At 41.3% G+C, this 22,762-nt stretch overlaps 1 protein-coding gene across 1 annotated transcript in view; it reads right to left on the reverse strand.

Annotated features, from left to right (window-relative positions):
- Positions 1-2,203: 2,203 nt before the first annotated feature.
- The window catches only part of RNPEPL1 (arginyl aminopeptidase like 1), a 21,521-nt gene continuing 962 nt past the window's right edge, over positions 2,204-22,762 (reverse strand). The window contains exons 2-12 of the mRNA XM_015637085.3: positions 22,593-22,762; positions 16,086-16,226; positions 15,301-15,452; positions 14,760-14,876; positions 13,388-13,623; positions 10,955-11,068; positions 9,801-9,913; positions 8,989-9,097; positions 7,363-7,590; positions 6,956-7,098; positions 2,204-6,268 (exon numbers count right to left, since the gene is read on the reverse strand). Of these exons, the coding sequence (XP_015492571.1) occupies positions 5,996-6,268; positions 6,956-7,098; positions 7,363-7,590; positions 8,989-9,097; positions 9,801-9,913; positions 10,955-11,068; positions 13,388-13,623; positions 14,760-14,876; positions 15,301-15,452; positions 16,086-16,226; positions 22,593-22,762 (1,796 nt within the window). The 3' untranslated portion in view covers positions 2,204-5,995. The remainder of the gene's footprint in view (positions 6,269-6,955; positions 7,099-7,362; positions 7,591-8,988; positions 9,098-9,800; positions 9,914-10,954; positions 11,069-13,387; positions 13,624-14,759; positions 14,877-15,300; positions 15,453-16,085; positions 16,227-22,592) is intronic.

Here is a 22,762-nt window from a genome sequence, read left to right on the forward strand (position 1 = left end):
GTTTTTTTCACGTTTAGTCCTTTCACATCAGTGTTTCTCAAGGAGCTGAGGTGTGGTCAATAAAAAAGCTGCTGAGCCACTGTGGGAAGGAGGAGGCGTTTACCAAAAAATATGTTTTTCACACTTGTCTGTGATGATGCATTTGAGTCTAAGGTCACCTGGTCCTTGGGTAGAGAGGTCATCTGAATGAGAGAGCCACAGAAAACACGGTCATGACTGGCTTTTATCAGACATGAATGCAGAAATCCTCCCCGCTCAAGCCAGCCTTAGCAGATGGAAATGCTCTCAGGTAACTGCAGCAGCTGTCCGCCCCCCGACATTTGGAAATAGGTTCTGTGCCTCTTCGTCATGCCCATTCTACAGGCACAAGGCTTCTCCCCTGCATACTACAAATTTAATCAACAAACAAGACTTTTCACATGGGAGTTTTGACCCTTTCGGGAGCAGAGGAAACATTGGTGGCAGTAAGAATAACCCTCTTGTCCACAGCTCATGAGAGGGAGCTGCAGCTGCGCGGCTGCGAGTGAGCGACACAGGAGAGCTCTGTTGGGGGAGGGAAAGAGGAAAAAAAGGCCTCTGTGTCAGGAACAGTGAGGCTCTGATCTGTGTGATTTCACCCCTGCATTCTTTAGGAAACAGCGATCACACAACTGCATAAATTCCATTAGAGGACCAAGTCTAGAAAGCAGGATAAATGTTGAGCTCTAACTGTAAATACAAGAGGTCCAGCCTGCAACAGTTAATTACTTAAATTACTGTTTATTTATGAAGGTATTAGAAGAAGGAAAGAGATAGATATTATCTTGGTCCCTCAGATATGTGACATGCCTTCCGTGTCACTGCAAGGTTGGAAAGGGGCAAATTAATACAGTATGCAATTGATGATTTTTTTTCTGTTAACCAGAAACTTTGGAATGAAAGCAGCAGAGAACTTTCCCTGTTGCCACTTAGCAATCCTGCTGGATTAAGCTGTTCCTGAAGACAAAATGCAGGTCTATTTAGACAGAATGTCCTGAAGATATATTTTAAGACAAAATTATATTTGCCTGTTTGTCAACCTACTTCTCAGTCCACTTTAACATAGGTGCTTCATTTTTCCTTGGAAAGGAGGAAAGAAGACTGAGAGGTTGAGTCCCATTGCTATAGAAATTTAAAAGGGATTTGTGTCCAGCTAAATTATCAGCCCATTTCCATGTGAATGAAGTTGATCCTTTAGAACAGTGTTTCATATTTTCATGTTTACCACTTTTGGGGTTTCATCAATCCCATGTTTCCTTTTGTCTCCAACTCCCACTGGTTCACGGACAAGCAGATGAATAAAAGCAATCGAGCAGCAGTGGCTGGGCCCAATGTGTGTGTTTGTTTCTGCAAATTTGGATGCATGGAAGCTGTTCACAAGGGAGCTCTTCCAATTCTCTGAATCCTGATACCAGGAAGGCAGAAGCAATACTCAGCTGACAGTGATCAGAACTGTATCAAAGGGACACCATTGAGTGTCTCTTTGCTTAAGTGAGACTTTGGAGTGGGTATTTGGGGTTATAGACCTCTCTCATTACATTAGGCACGCACAGAGGTAGAGCACAGCTCCAAATTTCCAGTCTGGCTGCCACAGCACACAAGATAGTGCATCTCAGTGAATATGATTTTGGAAAAGGGTCTAATGCTCTGCAAACTGCACTAATGCCATTTCCTTTTTAGAGAAATGCTTGTCTCCAGTATATTAGAACACCTTCCTTGTTGGACACAGAGCATATAATGTTCAACGAAATCATAATTCTCTGGACAAGGAATCAGAGGTCTAAGACGTAAGTTTTCCAGTGCAAAAGATACATTCAGGAAGAGAACTGAAGGGAAGTGTTCACACAGGCTCAATCATTTATTGCAACTAGCTAGTATCCCTCTGTATAGAGTGAAAAGTCACCTCCAGAATAGTTTATCTACCCTCCTTTATCTTTAAAAGGTTCTCATGTCCAGGTAAGACATATACTAACAAGTGTCCAAATTACTATTATTATTAATGGAAAAAACAGGATTAATGGGCAGTATCAATAAAAAATTATTTTAAAGTTGATGTGGAATATACAGCAGCAATTGAGGTAATTTTTGAGAAACAATGTGCAATTTCCACTTTAAAAGGATATTGAAACATCATGCTCCACCCAAGCAAAATCAGTACATGAAGCTGTGGAAGATAGCTTGCATCAAGAGACCAATCAATCTGTTGTCTTTAAGAATTAAAAAGTACTTACATGAGAAAGAGGTAAGTAGTTTATATGTAAGTAATTTAACTTTCACAAACAAAGCAGTAGTTTCCAGAGCTGGAAGATAAAAGTAGACAAATCCAAAGTAGACATTAGGTATGCATTTCAGGAGTGCATGTAATCAACAGCTAAACCAATTTACTTGGGGCTTCAACAAAATCAGTGGCAAGCTGTGTCCTCACAACTGACAAAAATTCTGTGTCTCAGAGGACAGTGGCTCAATAAATCTCACACAGTGATTTCTAGTATGGTTTCTCTTATACACCAAGTCTGATACTGTGGTCAAAGTGTCTTTTAGCTTTTATCAATCTATAGTAAAAAGTGTGAAAAGAAGTGTGGTGTGATTTTAGTGTGTTGACTGTACTGTGTTATTCTGTCTTTGGACAAACAGGGAAAGCAGACTGAAGAAGTGTACTTGACCTAAGTGAATTGCGCAGCTCATGAGCTTAGATGTACAGAAGGTCCTGTGTTATCTGAAAAAGGCAATGGCCAAGGTCACTACAGTGCAAAAATATGAGAGAGTTTTGGTTGAAACAGAATGTTTGGGATACTTGATAGAATTGTTCTTGGTTGATGGAGTTTGTGGTTAAAATGTTGCAATGTAACATGACACCAAAATTACTGATACAAGCTTAACAGAGTATACTGTAGCTAACAAGAATTATATTGAATGTATCAACCAATTGTGGCTATGAAATGCTTAAATTTAAGTCAGAAACAGTCCATTTTATTAAACTGTTTGGCTCTTCAGAGCTTTTCCACAAGTGATATTTCTAGATCCTCTGTTGCCCTGCTCAAAGCTGCAATGAAATAAAGTAATAGTTTTCATTTTCAAAATAAAAAAGATAACCTGATCTCTTGGCATCTGTTTGAATAAAACTGATTTGATGTCTAATCCAACTTAGATCAGAAATTAATGTACCAAAGATAAGGCAAATAGTTTCTATTTAATCACAGTGTAATTTCCCTGTCAATATGAAGTCTACTACAAATCAAGACAGCAAGTGGCCTGAAGCACTATTTTATTTTCTGTCAATAAAAGGAAGGCTTATCTCCACAAACTTGCTGCCAATTTTTTGTCTCTACAAAATAAAAAATGCACTCCTCATTCACAGGAGAAAGAGAAGTACCTGGAGGAGGATGCACAGAATACTTTGCTCTTTTGCACAGAATCTTGCTCTGCTACCATGTTTCAGAAAACAGGTCCTAGGTAAAAAGCCATTTTGATAGTATCTCACAGAGATGAGAGCAGAAACACTCACTTATATCTTGTGTTATTTAACCAGGAAACGGTCTGTTCAGTTCAGCCAGCATTTCCTTACTCTGATGGGTGTCTATCCCAAACACAGAGCTGATCTGATATATTTCAGTCAGTTCTAGTAACAGATAATATGTATTTTTGATTGTTTGCTTTTGCCACCTCTCCAGCACCTTCCTGTGCAGCTTTGAAAAAGCTTCCAAACTCCCTCTATGCTGCATCCCAGAAAAGGACAAAACAAAGACAATGCACCAAGTTAGCTCTTCCACACAGCTAGCGCAGGGACGCCAAAAAACTGCCCAAAAGGCTGAACTTGTCACAAAGCTTAGTTTAATTTGACAATCATCATAAGGCATCCATGTAATGAAAAATTCCCATCAGAGTCACAAACATTCTCCCACTAAATAAAATGTGTTAAAACAGAGGCCTGTGATTCCAAAAAATGCTAGTGGTTCCTGGTCTCAACCAGGCTGTCACTGCTGGCAGTGGAGTCCAGGAGACACAGCACCAACAGAGGCAACTCCAGAAGTGTAAAGTCAGCTTGTACAAATCTCTTTCAATAGAATAAGAAATGAAAATGAAAAAGATTTGTGTAGAAAACATCATTCTCCATCCTTTTTGGGAAAACAAAACAGGATTTAAAAGATAATCCCATTCAAGGAGCAAAGAGAAGAGCTTGGAGTTCTGAAGCCCAAAAATGCTGATAGCCCATTTTTAAAACTAGTGAAGCACTACAGAGGCCTGAGTTTATTATTGCTTTATCCCAGTTCAGCCCAGGCTAAGGCTATGGTGAAGTCCAAATTAATTTAAAGCCAGAAAATGCAGATCCAGCAACAGCACCTAAGTCCCCATCCACACATGGGTGTAAACAGATACTTCTGGTGAAGAAAAAAAAAACCCTCCCAAATTTCCTCCTCTTCCTGTCTATGCAGATCCCCATAGCAGAGCTAAAATTTGCCCTGAAGTATAAAACAATTTCTCTCACACATCTTTGTTAGCTGAGTCTTTTCCAAATGATTTGCCTTTTGTTCATACTATCCTGGTGATGCATCAGCTCAGAGATGCTTTGTGGGAGCTCACAGAGAGCACGTATTAAAAAGTTTGTGGCACAGAGTCTAAGAACTATCACCTGTACTCTGCAATACCCCAGGACACTTTGCCCTCAGCTTCTTGAGACCAAACAGCACAGAGGGATGACAGTGTCTTCCCATCCTGCATGGCTGGGCAATGATCCAGAGAAACAGCACGCCAGGGAAATGAAATGGCACCTTACTCCCACTGTAAGTCAGAAAACAGACTTGGATAAAGTGGGATTTAAAAGTTTCACATCAAGAAAGATGGTACTTCCCTCAGACTATTGTAGGACAGGGCAACTGCTATTCAGGCAAACATTATTCAAGGCAGTAAAATCTTAGCATGGATATTTTCATGGCTGACTTACAGGCCAAGATATGCTGGGGATCTTAAAAAAATTACAGGTCTTGTTAATTCCTCCAAAAGAACAGAATAGGAGACACACAGAGTGCATCTGATGCATATGCCACACATCCTGACACACTAGCAAAAGTTGCAGCTAAACTTGCCAAAACAGTTAAAAAGTTTTAGGTATCCAGCTAGTACCAGAATTGATGGGATTTTGGGAACCTAATTTTAACTTTTTTGAAAATTCAAGCCTACACATTTCTTTATTGCTTGTCCCATTGAGTGCAAAGGGAAAACTGAGGGTAGGGTTAACTACAGAAGGATTTCAAATCCATCATAACGTTTCCCTGTTCTTTTTCATATATCTCTTAATATATATAAAGAGCATTATTATTATTACTATTATTACTTAGCCACCTATGGGCAGGGGGAAACAGGAGCTATTTAAAATTAGTTTCTCATTTAAGCATTAGTCCCCTTCCTCTGAAATCACAATACCTCTGTCACAGGAAGGAGCATAACATGAAAACATGTTTGCTGCCACTAACAATTCCTGAGTCTCTCCTTTACAGAACTTCAGCCCAAATATTAGGACAATGACAGCTTGACACACACACACTCCCCAGCAACATACACACAGCAAGTAGGACATGCCTCAGTGGCCTCAGACAAAAAAAAAAAAAAAAAAAAAAAGAAAAAAAGAAAAATAATAAGAAAAAGAACACCCTCCCCCCCACCAAACAACAAACACGGAGAAATCCAGAAGAGCTTCAGGAAAGGGAACTATCCACTTTCCATGAAGAAGCAACAGCCCAGGAGTCCCTGCCCAGTAAAAACTGAATCAAAATATTCATCACACAGCTGGCGGAGATCTCTGAAACCTGGCAGTATCACACGCTGGATACTCGAAGGCACATTTGCATTGTGTTTTGGGAGAGAAATCCAGTTACAACACACTGCAGCTGCAAGGCTGAGGGAAAGGAGGCAACGCTTGGTATCTTTCCTCTGTTCCTGTCCCCATTTTCAAGCTTCATGGCTGGCATGAACTGGTGATCTAAGCAGACACGTTGACATCCCTGAGTGAAATGGCACCATTTGTGGCCTCTGAGACTTTGTCCTCAAGCACCATTGCTGGTGTGTCTGTAGTGACTGCTGTAGTGTCTATGGCAGGAAGTGGATTCAAGCCCTGGGATAAGATCTGTTGGATCGTTTTCCGCAAATTGGGGTGCAGCTGGTTTTGGGTCTGGTAAAAAATTTCTAAGGCAAAAGACTTGAGGGTGCCAGTGCAAAGGTCCTCATAAAGTGGAATTGTGTACATCCGAGACATCTACAAAAAAGGAAAACAAGATAAAAGCACTTCAATGAAAGTCAAGAAGTTCATCTCTTCTAAAGCTACACTCCAACACCCCCGAGTAACTTCAGACTGGAGACAAACAACACATTTATTCAAAAGACAGATGAGTCTATTCTAAGTCTGATGCAAGGATTTTTATGAATGGTAGTAAAAAAATAATCTGCTCTCTGAGACTGAGCTACTTCCACAAATAACAGAACTATTTTTTAAAGGCCAAATAGAAGAGGCCACACTGAGCACATGCATTAACCTTTTGCTCCAGCACAATAACAACTACTGAAAAGAATACTGAAAAGAACTCCATGAGCCCTAGCCTTGCTTGAAGTGTAAATATTCAAATAAACACATGATTTAGTAGTGCAAAAACCTGTGGTCTGGAAAAGCCAGGGCTGCTACAAAGCAATACATAAAATGCATGGGGCAGAGCTGGGACAAGGGTATTGAGTCAGGCTAGAAAAGCAGAGATTATCTGTAGGCATTTAAATTACATCTGCCCATTCCTCCCCACCACTAGCAGGTGAGCCATGCTCAGCCCCTTCGCAACACACCTGGGCTACACTTGGCCAGGAAGCAGAAGTTCCAAGGTCTTTCACGTCGCATGTCTCATGCACATGTCTCATGCACTGAGAGGTGCAGTGATTTTAATCCAGCAGTTAGTACCTGGTTTTCCAAGAAGCGACGGACTTTGTAAAGGTCTGGATAATAGTCATTTCGGACTACAATCTGCAGCCAGCGGATACGGATTTCTGCATTCATGGAGTCCAGCTGAGAGGAGTAACATTCCGAGAGCTTTTTTATCACCTCTGAAGAAAGCACATACACAGAGAAAGAACTATGACTATTTTGTCAATTTTGAGGGTCATCAGATAATAACAATTCATAAAATCACAGAAGCATAGAATCTGTTGGGCTGAGAAAGACTTTTGAAGATCACCTAATCTCTCTGTCATGGCCCAGGACATCAACCTGACTTTACGTGAATTATAAAGTCAACCAGAGGTGGGATCTTTAGAATTCAATCAATTATTCCAGGGATAATTTTCTACTATCCTGGTAAGAGTACTCACCATGTGGCAGTGGTGATCCATCCAGCAATCTGTCCAGGAAAAGCACAGTTTGGAACGTTCTCCATTTAGTGAGGTCAACACTGCTGGCAGCAGCAACAGAGTCCAGAGGCTCTGTGGTCCAGAGTTTGAAGAGTGTCTCCACTGGTCTGGTCAGACTGGATCCCTGAGATAAGTCTGGCTCAGCTAACGGAGGTCCTGTAGCATTGAGCCAACGTTCAAACTCCAGTCCTGGAATGAGGAGCACCAAAAATGTGGAGCAGGGAGTTCTGCAGGTGGCTTGGCTGCCTCAAAGTTCAGGACCAGTTCTAGCACAGTTAAAAGAGGTTCTAACAACAGCAACCAATAGTTATAGTGACACAACAGTCTTAGCAGCCTCATTGGGATGGAACAGCCTATGGAGCACCTGGAAGACTGCCAGCAACACCTCTCCAAACCTCACTGTGAACTTTCTGGAGCTCAACAGTATAGCAAGTACAAGAAACACATGTGCTCTTAAGGCAGCCAAGCTGACAAGTACCTATGTTCAAATTATGCTCTAATATTTGCGTGTCTGCATTTCTCTCTCAGAATTTTGAGGAAGACTGACAAATACGGAGAAAACCCACTTTATGAAAAAAAAAGGAGGTGAGAGGGCTAACTAAACTTCTCCTCCCAACCAGTAAACCTAAGCAATTTATATTTATTTATGCAACTAGCAAAAAAAAAAGTTTCTTCACAAGCAGCAGAGCCTGTTTTGCAGCAGAGCTCTTCCTCTTGACCTTTTACCACCTCTGTACTTTCCTAACCCTTGGCAATGCTTCCTGTTTCACACCATCTACACTAAACCTATCTTCCGCATCCCCTGAATATTAGCCAGGCAAAAATTAGCAAATTCTGTGGTTAACTCATTAGCCTACCAGTGGGCCAAATAAAACACAGAACTGCTGAGCTCATGCTGCAGCTTTTCCCACAGTAAACACTCTCATCTACACCTCTTCACAGGCAGTTTCCTCTCCACAAAGCCTGCAGGCACATAGTATGCTTAAGAGCTGTACTCTGCCAGTCTGGTTTAAACTGACCAATGACCTCAACTGCTACTCATTGGGATGGACACATGGCAGGATAACATGAATCTCCTTTCTTGAAGAAAGTGAGATAAATAAGCACCTGGTAAGCCACAGACCTTCAACAAATCCACCAACAGCTATAAATAGGGGATATAAGGGAAAGTGAAACATACTGGAAGAGATTTTATATGTATGGGTAGGATCTAGGGGAAGTTATAGCTCCCAAAACATGTTTTCTGTTATTAAAATAGATGAAATTTCAAAGTGTGTTCACCTTTTCCCTGCATTTAAGCATGTGTAAATCTCACAAGCATTGATCACTCTGCCTGCAGAGTGAAAGGTGAGTTAATGAGAAAGTTAATCAAGGAACACTCAGCTAATTAATGCCAAAATTGTCAGCAATTTCAGAGGTTCTCATTCCCCAACATAGAGGCAGTAACCACAAATTCTGTCAAGAACACCTGGCTGCTGCCAAAATATTTTGTTTGCCTTAGCATTTCCCTGTATCCTTCAAGCCAGGCACAAAATTTATCATCCAGGTTTTCTACAGTGTTCACAGTTAACTTAGTAAATCTCCTACCTGCTTTGCTCTCAACACATTGCTCTTTCAGCTCTGGAAAAAAATTCAGGAAGGAATCAAGAAGATCTTGAGCCACAACGCTGGTAAATTTATACTTCTCAATGTAGGCCTAAAATAGTGAAATGTTCAAATTATGATTAGGAGCAACACAGCTTCCTTTTGATGTAGAACCACTGCATTCCACAACAGTAAGAACAACAAAGTACAAACATAAGAATAGGAACAATTATTTGAAGATTTAAAAAAAGAAATGAAAAATAGTCTCCCTCCTCAGCCAGTTACATAAAGAAGCACCATAACAAGGAAAAAAAAAAAAAAGAGTAGCTGCAAATACATTGACAGCTGAGTATCATTTCATTTTCCTTTTCCAAAACAAGGCAGTTGCTGACAATTTTCTATAGGTTTTGCAAGAGTGCTTCCAGGCACTGACCTGCCCCAATATAGTAACCCATACCCTTTGTCACCCTGGTTAAAAAAACCCAAGTTAACACTTCCTAGTAGTGAATCAAGTCACATCTTTCCAGTCACAGGCAAACGGTGCTGGGACAGCTTTCTAATTACTTGGAGCACAGAACAAGAGATAACAAATATATATTACTACTCTATATCTAGCACTTCATAATCTCAGAAATCTTGTAGAAAGATTCATGTAGGTTGACAGACAGGCCCAAAACACTCCTCCAACTCTGACACACTTTTATTCAATTTTACCCTTAAAAATTAGCCACAGTGAAAGAATCTGGAGAAAAAACTCAAACAACAAAAACAAAAAATCAGCTCTAAATATCAAGAAAACACAGATTTACACTCACTCTTAGGAAGGAGTCAAAGTGTCTGGGGTCGCCACAGAGCTGGGACAAGTAGTAAACAAAGCAGTAGCCTTTCTCATAGGTGAAGAGGTTCATTAAATTACTGGGATTCACACCTGAAAGAAGACAGCATGATAAGAAACTAAGGAGGAGAGTGATTTCCATCCCTTCTGAGTTATACAGACCCCTTAGAGATCACCAAGGTGAGACACAGTGACTTAATAAAACCTAAGCTTGTTGTCAGCACATTTAAATTACTGCAGTAAATTAAACAGATTCATCTAAAGACACACATTATTAAAAAATAATATTTTTTTTTTGTCAATCATTGTAAGGTAAGTAGTAATTCCCAATGCAATAAGTCACTTCAAACTAGAGGTCACTGAAAACAGATCTGGAACTGGAAAACAAATCCTGTTTTCTTTTGTCAGTGCCAGATTCTGGGAATCACCATACCACAAATTTTCAAAGATATCAATATAAGGTAATCACCACTTGCACCTTTTTTGAGGCTTCCAACACATGCTTTTCCATTCCATTTGACTCCAAATTTAACTCTCTACTTACATTTTAGATTGTTTTAAATATCATCTAGATAGAAGACTGCTTCACCCACCCAACTGTGCCCACAGAACTAGAGAACTCTGGTTCTATATAGGAGACAGGTAAATCTGGAGTGCAGTCATGCATCTGGGTCAGGGAATAACTGAACAGCCTCTGCACAGCTCTACTTAGAGCAAGTACATGTTTATCTGCATGCTAAATACATACATACATGCTAAATACATATGTAGTTCTTACAAGAACACATAAATAGAGGAACTTTGAATAGCAGAGGATTTTATGTTTCCAAATACTTTATTTTACATACCAAGAATTTTAAACCCACATAGCTTTCAAGGCAGTTTTTCACATTCTTTCTAATCAGTAAGTCTGCTCTTACATAGAATAGTATCTGTAAAGATGAGTTATCCAACACTGAAAAAAGCTTGAAAGCAAAGCTTCCTTACCTAGTTTTACACTGGTTTACAAACCAGTATTTTTTTTTTCCCCCCCATAAAGGATATGTAAATATTAGCCATTTTCTGTCAATATTCCATCATGAATATACAGAGGTGTATAATTTTGTGTAGAGCAGCCTCAGCCAAAAGCAATACCTGGCTCCAGTTTAACCTGAAGCTTGCTGACCGGGTTGTCCTCTCCAAGGAGCTTCATTTGTCTGTGAAGAGCATCGAGGCGGAATGCAGTCTCCAAACATGTGAAGGCAGCTCCTACCCCAGAAAGTAACTTGTTAGTTGTGGGAAAATAATCAGCAAAACCTGATCTGTGCAGGACTGGCACAGGGACAAAATAAAAGCTGCTGCATATATAAAAGATAGAACAGTGAGACAGAATCACAGTAATGTAATGACAGAGAAACCTGAATGCAGAACATCCTTGTAATTAGTAATGGAAGTCAGAGCTTAACCCAGTGAATTTACCCATTCTGATCATGCATCAGGCTGCACTGAAAAACAAAACAGCATGAAAACTATGCTAAAGTTTACATCCTTGACATAGTCTCATCAGTTCTTGCAAGATAAGGAGAGCAGCACTGAAAAAAATATTGTACAGGTAGCTTTCAGGGAGCAATCAATTGCTACAAAAACGTACAGCCACTGGTAGAATAGCAGACACAATTCCATACTCAGTGCCAAGGATATTACTAAGCAAATGTCACCTCTTGAGTGGAAAAAGAAAAAAATTTGATTTGATTATTGTATTATAGTTCCTCTGTATATTTTTTAAGCTTTATTTATCATCCTACCTGTTTTTTGCCCTAAGTATTTCACCTTCCTCTCATTAGGACTTTTTACAGTTTGACTGGGTAAGCTACTCTTCTCCCTAACTGCAATGTAGAGCATTCCATGCTTTCAAGCCAAACTAGCTGTATTACACTGCCAAGTCAAGAGATTTTTTTCCTATGTCCTTGCAGATATCAGAAGCTGCAGAAAATGGATTTTCATATTCAGAAGATACTTAACATCCATAACTATTAACATTTTAGCCTTCTTTGCTGAGTTTTTAACCTGAAGATAGGATTTGTTACATAGGTACATCCTCAGTCTCGATCTAACACCCGAATCCTAGGTAGCCAAATGTGAATTAAGAGCCTGGATGTATTTGGAAAACAGGAGAACCTGTATGAGCAGAGAAAAGACGTTGATGTGCCTCCCAGGGGAAAGCAAGAACTAGGATAACTAGTGTTAAGGGCAATTACTTCAAGCTACAGAAATAAGAATTAAGCAAGATCCAAGAGGAGTGGTAGTCAGTGGACTCAAATTTCTCTAAACAATACCATTGCAAAGTTGCCTGTGATGCCTGCAAAGAAGATACTCCAGAAATTACATCAGAAATTGTAAGATTTAGATCAGAGGTTTGTCTTGGAAACAAAATAGAATGGAGAAATAGCTTACTGAAAAATTGCACAGGGAAAGACGTTTCTTAGTTTCCCAGCAAATGCTTCTTGAAACAACCAGTTCTAGAGACCACACCAAAATCAGGAGGGATTTGTTCTATGGTGGATGGAGCAGACTATGATGATGAAGAGGTTAATATCTGCTGACCTACTCACATTACTGCCATATATAATGTGACTTAGGACAGCACTACCCAATGAGAATTACTCAACATAAAACAGCTTTCAAAGATACATAATATGCATTGTAACATCTTCATAGATGCTCGGAGCACTTATTTTCCTAACTTGTCATCAGTTCATGTCCAAAAACAATATACATGAATAAAAACAAATGCTTTATTCTAAACATTTTTGCTGCCAAGATTTCTAGGAACTTTTCTAAGACTGTTTGCAATGGATGCTTGAGAAAACACATGGAACTGGCATTTAAGAACATAACAGGACTAGAACAAACTAGAAAAGCCTACGTTCCCATTATCCACTTCAATAACAAGCCAATTACACTTAAAAGCAAGAGGAATAATTTACTACTTATATATTATAAAGTCAGCACCATAAAACTGACCTGTGAAATTCACTGACGCAAGCAAAGGCAGGGCTTAGCTCACGATCCTGCAGAAAGCCTCCAGCACATAAACAGCTACATAAATCTGTACATTTCTTTTAGTGCTACTGCCAGAATTCTTTTAACAGTAGGTAGCTACTAACTGATCAGAATTAAAAGGACACTTGTTCAGAGAACAGTTATTTTACAAGGTAACTGTGAAAAGATTTCTTACATCTTTCTCTGAAGCATCCTCTGCTCACCTTGCTCTGACATATCAGCACCTGCCTGGTACCCAACAGTAATTCCAAGTCCCCACAACATTGTGCTAACACACCTCACTCAAAGCCCCTGGTACCATGTCAGCTATTGAGCCCACTAAAGCCAAGATAACGTCAAACTGAGTATGCAAGATGTTCAACACAAAGTTTGGGGCTGTGTGTGGGTGTGTGTTCCAGAAATAAAACAAAACCTAACTGAAAACCAGCTCCCTACAGAATTCTGAGCTTCCAAGGCAAATACTCTAAGCAGGCAACTCAGAGTTGTGGTAAGAAGGGGCACAAGGAGAAGTTTCTGCAGCTGTACCGTAGGTCTCAGTGGTGATCCGGCGCTGCGCGTAGGTGGCCAGGCCCTCGCTCAGCCACATCTCCTCCCACGTGGCGTTGGTGACCGCGTTCCCAAACCAGCTGTGGGCAACTTCATGAATGACGTCAATGATCAAAAACTCATCGCTCTCCAGAATGGAAGAGATGATGAAGGTCAGGCATGGGTTTTCCATGGCAACAATAGGGAAGGATGGAGGAAGAAAAACAATGTCATATCTAAAATTAAGGAGAGAAGAAAGAAGGAGAAAGAAAATGAGTAAATTGCAGCTAGTAGATACACAGTAACATTTTCTTCTTTCAGAACACACAACAACATTTTTCTTTCTTTAGGGAATGCTCTTCTGAGACCTTCTTGTGACTTCAGGAACAAACGTTCTAGACCAGTGGTGCCTGATTCTTCTGATCAGAGGATCACAATTTCTTTTCTTGAACCTGCTTGTGTATGGACATAAAGACCTGAGTGTCTTTTGATGTGCAGCAGATGCAGCACATCCCAGAAGCATTGTTCTCCCTTCACACACACAAACTCATCACAAATTGTCTCTCTGGGAGCCACAAAAACTGTTTACACTATAAACAGTAGTGCAACAGTGTTGAGTCCCCAGAGGCTCCCAGGAAAGAGAGAGGCTAGGAAGCTGTCAATGAACAAACTGATTTCCTATACATGCAGTGTCAGCAAAATAACTTTAATCTGTCTGCTTCAGAACACAACAGTAATACTTGTTTTGTTTTCTATATTTCTTTACCAGTGATCAGCACTGGCACACTGGGCCATGCTCTCAGATTACTTCAAGCAATATTTTTAAGTCAACAACAAGGTGACCTTCCTGCTTACCTTTAGCAAAGAATATTGGCAACCTTTGTAAACATTTTCTCCCATCCAAAGACTTAAAGTGTTTTCTCAAAAGCACTCTTTTATAATGCATAGTCAAGCTATTCAAGAACTATTTTTGTTGGTTTGGGGGACTTGGACTCTCAATAAGTCTGTACTGAGATGCATGCCACAATAAATGCAGAAATAAATGAGATAAATAAAACAACCATACATTTTAAATGGTGTCCAGCCCAGTGCTGGACTTGCATCACAAAACACTGTAGTATGAAAAACCCTCAATCCTCAGGAAAGATCGACTATTTAGAAACCTCCAGTTCTGCCTTGCAAACCAGCTAAAACACCACCATGGTCCTCCCTGCCACTTGTGGAGACAAAACTCCAGAGTCTGTTGTCAACTACTATAATGCTGCCAGTTGAAATGCTAGTTTGCCCTGCTATAGGGAGAAAGCATGATCATTTCTCAATACTGTTTTATTTTGTTCCCATTGCACATTCCCAGGAGACTGACTAAACTCACCTTCCCCATATATAGGGGCCATACAGACTCTCTGCAGCAGTCAACCAGCGTTCAACAATGCCAGAAAGCTTGCTGATGGCTGTTGGCAGCAGGCAAGGCTCTGCCCACACTCTGCTCCTGTCAGAAAACAGAAAACATCAGGTGATACTTCAGCAAACTGAATTATCTCTTGAAAAAAAAATAGCCTGACTGCTTACCACAATTCCATGTACGGTAATAGAGCAAGGAGCCCTCCCATCAGACCCAGGCCCTCCTAGACTAATGCTCCATGGAACATGGCAAGAGGTAACCAAAATTCCCTTCAACAAGGCAATGAGAAAGCAGCTGTAATGACTTCAGGGGACAGTAGGTAACATTTATGAAAGAGGAACCTTGCCACGGCAGTGCCGTGAATTTCTTTATACCCAACTACACCAAACTCTCTCCATGCTCACATGAACCCAACTGTTCCCTTATCAATGACTCAACATCTTTGCTACTTTACAGTATGAAGCACTGTACAGAGACATAAAATGCAGAATGAATTCACTGCAAATTTTACCTTGGACCTATGTCTGCATGTATGAGGTCTCCAGCCACCAGGGCCACTAGGTAGGCAGGAACTGGATATTCCATATAAAACTGATATACACCTTCCTCTTCTAGGTAGGAGCTTTGGGTGGCACTCATCAACACCTGTATGCCTGCTGGAGCCTGAAAGACCAACATCATACACATCAACTCACCAGATAATCACAGCTGAATGACTGAACCACAGATCTCTGGTTCATTTTCATCTAGGTCTGATGATGTACATCAAAAACAATCAATCATTTACATAACACAAAATGTAAGATTTCTGTGAGGTTTTTATACCACAATCTGCCCAATCCATAAAAGCATACCAATCAAAGATATTACTCCTCCTATGTGCCAGCTGCCCCAAAAGCACCCACGTATTGAATTATTTCATCTATACAAAATGCAACATTATTTGATGCTGATTTCAAAAGGCTTCAGGTTTTTTCTTTCAAAAACTGGTACAATACAATTGAGAATTATCATCACTATTGGAAGGGACCAGACAAATTCTCTCTCATATTTTCATTTCACAATTACTCTTTCAGCATTGAGTATGAGGAAGGCAACAGAGTTACTTTTGTGGCACTATCCTGATTCTGGCCCAAGAACCAGAACTGGACCTAAAAAGTTCAGTATTGTTTATAACAGTATTTTTAGCAGGTGTAAACCACTAATGTAAACTAGTGTAAAACACATGATGTCACTATGCTTTCACAGGTTAACAGCAACTAAGAGCTCCATGAACCATTCACAGCCATCCTTTACCTTGACAGTAGCTGAGTAGGTGCATTTCACTGCAGGGGTGTCAAAGCAGGGGAAGAAGGAGCGGTTACACACCGAGTGTCCCTGTGTGAAGACAAAGGGCTTGGCATTGCCATATGTCAGCTCTGGATCCAGCCACCAGATCTGTTGAAACACAATGGGAAGAGGTGAGGGAAATGGACAACATGACAAGGATGAACTGCCAAAAACAAAACGTGAAATCAAGGGCATTGTGGGGGAGAAGCACCACCTCAGCTGCTTAGCTCCCCAGATGAACACCTTGCACAGGACACATTTCCATCTCTAACAATACATCTTTCTACTCCAGTTTATCTGCTCAGAAAAATTTCTTGCTGTCTGAACACTGAGTGGGGACATGTAACATAGTGACTTCCAGCCACTCACTATTTCTGTTGTATCAATTTGCTTGGTTAATAACAAGTCCCTAACAAACATCCACAAAATCTTCTTCTCAAAGTGAAGAACCTTCTTCTCTGGATATCTCCATGTTTATAACTCAGTATGAACAGGAATAGAAGGGGTCAGGTAACATAAGCTGAAAAGAAAACAACCCAAAACAAACCCAAATCCACAAACCAAAAATCCCTGAAGCTGAACAGTGTACGCAACATTATCTGTGACCCTGACACTGCCCTCCTGGCTGAAGCATCAAACATTTTGACACTATGCAAAAAAGTCGGTATATGTAAGAAACATCTGGTCAAGGACACTGGAGGCCCCCTTTTACAGAATGGATAAGGAGATTCTGGGTGGTCACAAAAGAAAAGCCAACAAAACATACCACCGAGCACGTCAATTTTCAGTACCAAACAGCAAATAAATCACTAGTCAGACCCTCAGCGAATAATTAGAACAGATTAAGAATAATAAGAAAAAGTCCAATTATTTGCCTTTTGGTCTTGCTGTTTCAAAAGTTCTCTGCTTCCAACTTTGAAGTGTAGAAGCAATTTTAAATAAGGATTTCCTTGTAATCCTAGAACTCTGGTGCTGAACTGTGATGGAAAATATCAAATATTGTGAAATTTGCAATAAAATTGGAACCACTGGGAGTCTTGGAATCAAGCACATGGAATAAAACTTCTGAGTCTGCTGAATTCTTAGATCAAAGCAACCAATAAATCTGAGATCAGGGAACAGCAGTTAGTGCAAGTACTAGTTCAGTTCTGGTCCTCAAGGGAATGCAGCGAAACACAGAAGAGAAGCCTGGGTACTAAATCTGCTCACGTTTTAACAGCATATTACAACTCTGTCTCCTAATTAACATTTGGAAGTTGAAGTTTTCTCTCTCTCTTTCTGTCCTATAAGGTTACTTTTTGATACCTTCTTCCCTTGCCTTTAGATCTTTTTCCTCAGATGCTAGTGTGCTCCCGTCCCAAAACATCCACTGCAGCAGCACCCCCAGGGATCACTGAAAGGTGAGGACAGGAAACACACAGTCAGCAGCTTTCAGGAATTCCCATGGAGTCTCACACTTCTGCTGGCAAATGTTTGGGGTTTTTTAGGTGGAAGGCACTACAAAATTAAAAACCTTGATCTAGAAGTAAAATTAATCTCCTGAAATTTGTTTTAAGATTACCCTCTTCTATTTCAAGCCTGCAGGGCCAGAAACAAGCCTAGAGCTGTACTTCTGAGGAGCCCTGTCTGTTCACATCCATGTGCTGCATTTCAGTGTAGCACTGCCCATAGCTCTGGGTCACAGCCCAGGGGCACCTACATAGCTACAGATTTCCACTACATTTCTCATGGATATCTGCTTTTCATAGCAATGAATATCATTTCTGCAATGCCACGTTATGGAACTGGAGACAGTTGGTCCAGAAGGCATTTGGGGACATACGTCTCATTACACACCAATAACTAGTAACTTCCACCCAGAACACACATTTACAAAAAAAGGAAGGTGCTGTATTTTAATACAGGGCAGTAGTTTTCTAACAATCCAGGGAAGAGGGTCAGAAATCAAATTTCAAAGATCTGCCCCAATGCCTTTTAAAAACACTCCTCTGACCTTTGTGCTTGTATCACAAAATCTGACTTCCAATCTGTATCGCTAGCCCTGCTGAAGAGATTCATTTTCTAAACAGTTTCCTTTGCTTTTTCAGAGACAGAAGAGGCCAACAAAGAAAACAGAGAGATAAGGCACCACCACACCTAAGCTGCAACACTTGAATAGGAAGGAAAAAGGCCTGACAGATGATGTCTTTACAGCAGACAAGTATAGGGAAGTTCTCCCTGAGCAGTGCAGGAAGGAAACAAAAGTGGGAAGGGAAATCAAGAGTTGATTCTTATTTACAAGAAACTTCATAAATTAAGGACCACTTCTTTTCAACCAGTCCTGCTTTATTTGACATTTGGTTGAAGTTAAGTGAAGCACCAACCCCACAAGTCAAGAAGGAAAACATTTGCAGAGGATGAAGTATTTTTTTCCCCTGTTTTCTAATGTCTGAAGCTACATGGCAAGCCTCTCTCTTTCCAGATGCACTTGGAACAATGATGAAAGTTATCCTGAAACAATATAAATAGATCTGTAATATAAATAGACCAGGCTATGCTGCTGGACAGAGGCAGGGCTATGGGCTGGGGAAAATGAGTATAAGCAGCATCCCAGAAAGGAGTGCAAGGCACAGGGTGCTGCTGGGGTGGATGGTGGAGCATAAGGGACAGAGCAGTATTTGGGGCCATATCATCTACTCCACATCCAAATCCCTCCTGCACTTCCCCTTGGGAAATACACATGACATCATCATCATGTTCTTCATTTTTATCTAGCTTTTCATGTATACAGGAAAGCTATTTCACACATTAAAGCTGTTCTGTGGTGCATTTCAATTAAGAAGACCTACTGCATGATTCCTCTGCTGAACAAAGGCTTCGGGCAGCCAGGCTTTCCCCTGCCCACATACTGCAAAGAAGCTCCCACTTTATAAGGCACCTGCCAAGAGCATAACTTTTATTGACTTAGATCATAATCTTTTGCCCAAATCTGGCAAATGACAAAGGCAATTAGCTAAGTCTCTTTTAATTTTAAACCTCTCCATGTTTCTACATGCATTATTGATGAAGGTCGAAGGAAGAGCTGCAAAGCCACAGCTTCTGTTCTAGGCAAACAAGCTGCTCTATCTGATGACAAAGTAAACAAAACACCTGAGATGCAGAGCACGTGACAGGCGCAAGGCACACCTGGAAAACAAGTCATTCTGTGGGGACTGAGGAATCAAGACAAATCTAAGGAATTACAGGGACGCTCCTAGCACTGCAAAGAGGGTTGTCCTTTCTGCTAAATCCTTAAGATAAGGAAATGTTATCATTTTTTTGTACCAGAACCCAGAGAAGGATTTGCATTTAAGGAAAGAAAATAGCATTGGTGTTAAGATGTGCACTGCCAAATCAGAAGAATGACACAGTGGGCAAGAGATAGATGTAGATTTTTTTTTCTAGGGAAGGAGAAAAGAAAATATCACACTAGAGTACTGCCAAGAAGTAAGAGATGGGGGAGAAGGAGGGGAAGAACAGGATTACTGTCCCTGACACACCTGATCACTGTGTGCCTTCAGCCCACACCAGGAGAGATACATAATGATTGTGACAGCCTTGCCTCTGATGGAAACTGGTGATGTACTGAGCATATGGTTTCCTAACAGCACAGGGAGCTGGAATGCTCTGTGAAAGGCAGATTTAATCTCTCAGCTGTCTCTCAATGTCCATCAAACAACCAAAGATCTTGGCTTCTTCCTCCACATGAGAAATAATGGGACAGTCAAATAACATGTCCAGATGGCTCAAAGCAAATATATCAAGACAACAGGTTTATTTTAAACACTACTATCTCTGCTGCTGATCTTACTGCCAACACATTCACACTGCACTGTAACATGCAGTCATTGTTTTATGGGTCCCATAAGTATGCTAAAGGTCCCACAGAAAATAAACCCTGACCTAAGGAGAAAAAATTCCTAGAATGGCCAAAGAAAATAGAACTTCTAGAAGAGAGAGGTCTGACACTGTAAATCTGTGCCTCACTGACAGAAAAGGGACTGCCAGAATATTTACAAGATGTGAGTATAAACCCGTTGACCCTTATACGGATATGGGTTACTCATCCCTGTTAAAGTGCAGTGCTGGGCCAAAAGACAGCAATGAGAGAGAGCACTACAATAGCACCAAACCGCTTTGGATCCAAACAAAATACTTCAGTGTGCTGAACATGAAGGGCTACAACAGGTGCTACTCGAGGACAAATATTTTGCCAGCCAAAACCTACAATAGAGAGTGAGCAAACATGGTCGGATTTGTGTCAGTGAGCATGCCTGCTTCTGCTTTCCAGTATCACTAGGGAAGGACAGTGCATGTCCCCAGTTCTGTGACCATCAATAATCTTGACATATGCCCTTGCAGCTTCATTTCAGCTGAAGCAGGACACGCTGTTAAAGGTACAATAAAGACTTCAAAAAACAGTACAAAGAATAACTAGTTAACCTCTGACCCATGGGGAGCAAGACAACAGAGGGAATGGAAGAAATGTCCTCCTCCAGCATCCACACAGGACTGCATGTGAGGCCAAGGAGACAACACATTAATACAGATGAGAATAAACGAACATCACATCAATCAGTGCCCTGAACCTTCCAGTGGTTTTCACATTCCCAAAGCCAGATCAGTATTCTAATGATAGTGAGATCATTTCTCCATAGACTCAGCAGGACAGGCTGCCTCTTTGGCAACAGAGCTGGCAAAACGCAGGGGAAAGCACAGGCTGGCTTAAAATAAAACAATTTGTTCAAGAGGAGGAAAGCACATTATCGTGTACTTTGGGAGGTGTGGCTCAGCCAGACCAGAGAACAATTACAGAGCACACAGCAATGCCAAATTAGCTTTAAAGCCTTCTCACCATAAACAAGGCAGAGAGTGGACAAAAGAAACAGGTTTCTTCATAAAGCTGGGGGAAAAAATAACAAACGGAATCTTCTGAACACACTGTGAGCTACATGGCAGAGTATTGTACAAGGACATAGTAAAGCCAGGAATTCCATAGATGAAAAGGAACAGTATCCAAGTGGATTTGAACTTTAAAAGTGCCAGAATCTTACTTCATTTTTGCACTTTTAAGGAAAGACTATAACATTAAAGTCACCATATGACCACAGGAAACTTCTGTCAATAAAAAACTTCATGTGGAACTCAGTATTCCTAGCGAGCCAATGTATTAAGAATACCCAGATCATTCCAAGGATGAAATTACTTTTGTCATTTTCCACGTAGTATTAAAATTAGACAGAGAAACATCCAGCAAACACATTCTAATCAGCAAGACTTTCCTATCAAGAGGAAAGGCCTACTATTTATTTCCTGTGGGTTGTTTTGCAAGAAGCTTTTATGTTCAATTCCTGCTCTTGTTAAATACATTGTAAAAGTCAAATAGATCCATACATTTACTGGTTTTGAGCAGTGCAACAGCAACACCAAATCAGAGGGCTGAGGGACAATTCTTCTAGGCAAGATAGATGCAAGAAAGTTGCACGACTCTTATAAAAAAATATTTCTTTTGCAAATAGATTCATGAACCACATGATGAAAATCGCCTCAGTTTAATTTCCAACCTGAACAGACTGTACAGTAATAAAAACAACTTTCAGTGGGAACTTTGTATTTTCACCGTCATAACTTCCTAAAAACACAAGATCTGACAAGCAGCACCTAGAAGACTGGGAATAAAGTCCTTCTAAATGACGGGAGTTGTAAAGAAATGACAGAATTTACAAAGCATTTCACTGCTGAAGAAAGCTAATGCACAGACATGGAAGCACCTCCATGGCTACAGCCAAAGGGATGTTTTGATGTTTTGGGCCATTTCTCACCCCTTTTTTCAGCAGATAACTTGTAGGAACATGTGGAATCACCCCGTTCCTCTCAAAGGTCCTCACCATGGCTCATTGGAACAGCAGCCTAGGTGTGCAAAGCCTTATTTTGTTAGCAGCTGGTGAAACCCCCAGGGAAACTCCTGGATTGTGGATGACATCATTTATCCTGAAGGACTGAGTCAGACTGGAGTTTGCAAATTTTCACTCTCCTCACCAACAACTGCAATGTCCTTAAAGAACGAAAAACTTTCAAATTACTAGAGTGGGGGAGGATGAATAGCCTTGGGGACTACGTGATGGGGAAGACAGGAGGGAGAACAGCTGGGTCGGTACGAGCACCGCTGCTGAGTGCGGGAGGACCGAGGGGCTGGCAGTGCCGAGAGCCCGTGGACAGGGGACAGATGCTGCTGCCCAGCGGGCTGGCGCTGCCGGGAGATGGGGCCAGGGACAGGACCGGAGGGACTGGCAGTGAGATACCTCTCGCCGCCTTTGCTGCGGAGCCGGGGCGCTTCCCCGACGGGCCCTTAGAACAAGAGCAAAGATGCGCGACAGGCGCGGGCGGCACGGGAGGGCTCTGCCAGCCGCCCCGGGACCCCGTTTCCTGCGTTACCAACCCCCGCCCGGTACTCACGGCGGGGCCGTCGGCCGTGGTGTAGCGGACGATGATCTGGAAGGGCTGGTGCGGCTGGAGGGCGGCGGGCAGGGAGACGGTGAGGGATGAGCCGTAGTCGGTGAAGGGGTCCACCCTGAAGCCGAGCGGGCAGGCGGAGCAGGGCGGCTGGGCGAAGAGGGGCAGCGGCG

This window comes from Parus major, chromosome 9 (genome assembly GCF_001522545.3).
Source record: "Parus major isolate Abel chromosome 9, Parus_major1.1, whole genome shotgun sequence".
Taxonomy (NCBI): domain Eukaryota; kingdom Metazoa; phylum Chordata; class Aves; order Passeriformes; family Paridae; genus Parus; species Parus major.